Consider the following 2,182-nt stretch of genomic DNA (forward strand, 5'->3'; position numbering starts at 1 on the left):
TGAACCTGGCGAGTCGATGCCTTTGACACAACGAGCGCTGTGGTCTGGTATTGTTAGGCGTGCTGGCGCCGTTTCAACAAGTTCTTCCTCTTCCTCCGGAGCAAGTATTGCTGCCTGCCAGGCTCTGCCTCATCCTTGTTCCGCAGCTTGTATAATGTCTTCCAAAGATGGCACCAGATATTTGGGCACTTTCCAACGCAAACGCCAAAAGCACTGACTTCATAGCGGTAGGCAGGAGGGTGAGGCGCTCCTGGGGCTCTCACACTTGCTCTGGTCCTGAAACCGCTCCGAACTCCGGTTGTTTCCCAAATGGGAAGATCGAGTGGGAGCTTGTCTTGGAGCTCAGCACAGCTCCCGTTGTGGGAGGGAGGGTTTTTGGTGATGAAGGTAACGGGAGCCGTTTGGTTTAGCTGTAAACTGCGCTGGGGCCGTAGGTGATTTAGTTTTCAGTTCATTTAATCCACTTTCCCAAGGAAACAAGGCCCTTGTGATCCCATCGTGTGTGTAAGTGCATCCTTGCTGCTCTAAAAGCTGCTGAAACCCAAATTTGTCAGAGCAATAATGTTCTCGGAGGCAGTTGAGTCACGGTATGTTTGGGGAAAACAAATGCCGGGGTATACAAAAAGAAACCTGTAAATAGTCTGAGTGTGAAGAACAAAACGTGGGGTGGGAAAGTCATCCTTGAAACAACAAAATTCACCCAAGAGAACTTCTAAAACGGCTTTAGGGGCAGTTGAGGGTTGGAGTTTTATGCACTGGAGCTGACCTGTGGTAAAATACGGGGTGGCAGGTGGTTGAGGTGTGCTTGGTTCATCGAGTGCTGCTTGCGCTCTTGAAATGCCTGAACTGCTTTGGGGCACGAGTGACAGAGCTCGGCCGAAAAACGGTCAGAGGCAAAGGAAAAACCTCTCGGCTCTTTACGAGTTGTAAGTTCCCATTTAAAAGCTGGTCCCTTTGCATCCCTGGACAGAGTTGTCATCTAGAATGTTCCGTGCCTCAAGAGCTGATGAACGCCAAGGGAGATCCTGACTAATTCCCGTTTCCTTTGTCCAGGGATATCATGTCCATTTACAAGGAGCCGCCCCCGGGAATGTTTGTTGTGCCTGATCCCCACGACATGACCAAGGTAAGGGAAGATCTGGAGCTGGTTCAACTTTCCACGTCTTTGGGTGTCGCTGTTGATGGCTGCTCCAAGGGTTTGCCCAGCAGAGTGTTCCCTTCGTGTTTTGAGAGGAGTCAGGGTGAGTCTCGCAAGGGCACAGCGAGGCTCCAGTTTTTGTGGAGACATCGAGAGGGGCTGCGCTGGAGGTGGGAGGAGGCTCGCAAGGAAAGTGGCTCTGCAGAGAGATCCCATCACAGGGACCTGCGGAGCTCCCGCAGATAAAGCCAACTTGGCTTTAGTGGCCCTGTGAGCCGGTGGGGAGCTGATCCAGCTCAGTTCATCCTCCTGGTGCTTGGAAACAGCCAGCAGAGCAGCTCAAGGAAGAGAGAGCTCCGTGGAGAGCTGTCGGCCCTGGGGGGGCTTCTCAGCAAAGAGAACCGTCTGTTAGCCCCCCGCAGTGCTGGAGTATCTATAACCTCCCTGTGGAAACCGAGACCTGCAATGGCTGGGGGGAGCTGAGGGGTGTGCCCCTGCGCCCAGGGCCCTTCCCGCTGCGGGGCGGGGCTCAGGGTCCCGTGTGATTCTGCCCCACGCGGCCGCCCCCACCTCATCGCCTCCCGCAGAGCTGCTCCCCAGGGCTCCCTGCCCCGGTTCTTCCCCTCCTGGCTCTCAGGGTTTTCCAGGACTGGGAGTTTGGCAGAGAGAGTGCAGTGGGAGCTGGGAGGCAGAGGCTGCTCCAGCGGGGTCTGGGTGGGGGCTGCACTTTCTCAAGACAGCGTCACCCACTCCGGCTGTGCCCTGTTCTGAGACTTACTTTCTCCAGCCAGCGTCACCCACTCTGGCTGTGCCCTGTTCTGAGACTTACGTGTGCGTTGGGGGGAGGTTGCTCTGTTGTTTTTTTTCCCCTCTGCTGCGCACTTCTCCCACCCCTCTGACCAACGTGGCATCCTCCAGCTCCCCCCAGATCACAGAATCCCCCCGCGTAAGCACCTGCTGGATTCCAGGCCCCTGGGTTTTTGGGGCTGGCACAAAGGGAGCGTCTCCGCTCCCACCCGCGGCCCTTGGCTGCCGCGCTGCCTC

General features: G+C 56.2%; 1 protein-coding gene across 1 annotated transcript in view; it reads left to right on the forward strand.

The window, feature by feature from the left end:
- The first annotated feature begins 1,057 nt into the window (after window positions 1–1,057).
- The window catches only part of UBE2Z (ubiquitin-conjugating enzyme E2Z), a 7,815-nt gene continuing 6,690 nt past the window's right edge, over window positions 1,058–2,182 (forward strand). Inside the window, exon 1 of the mRNA XM_010137172.1 lies at window positions 1,058–1,126. Within this exon, the coding sequence (XP_010135474.1) occupies window positions 1,061–1,126 (66 nt within the window). The 5' untranslated portion in view covers window positions 1,058–1,060. The remainder of the gene's footprint in view (window positions 1,127–2,182) is intronic.

This window comes from Buceros rhinoceros, unplaced genomic scaffold (assembly GCF_000710305.1).
Source record: "Buceros rhinoceros silvestris isolate BGI_N320 unplaced genomic scaffold, ASM71030v1 scaffold15235, whole genome shotgun sequence".
Classification (NCBI taxonomy): Eukaryota; Metazoa; Chordata; class Aves; order Bucerotiformes; family Bucerotidae; genus Buceros; species Buceros rhinoceros.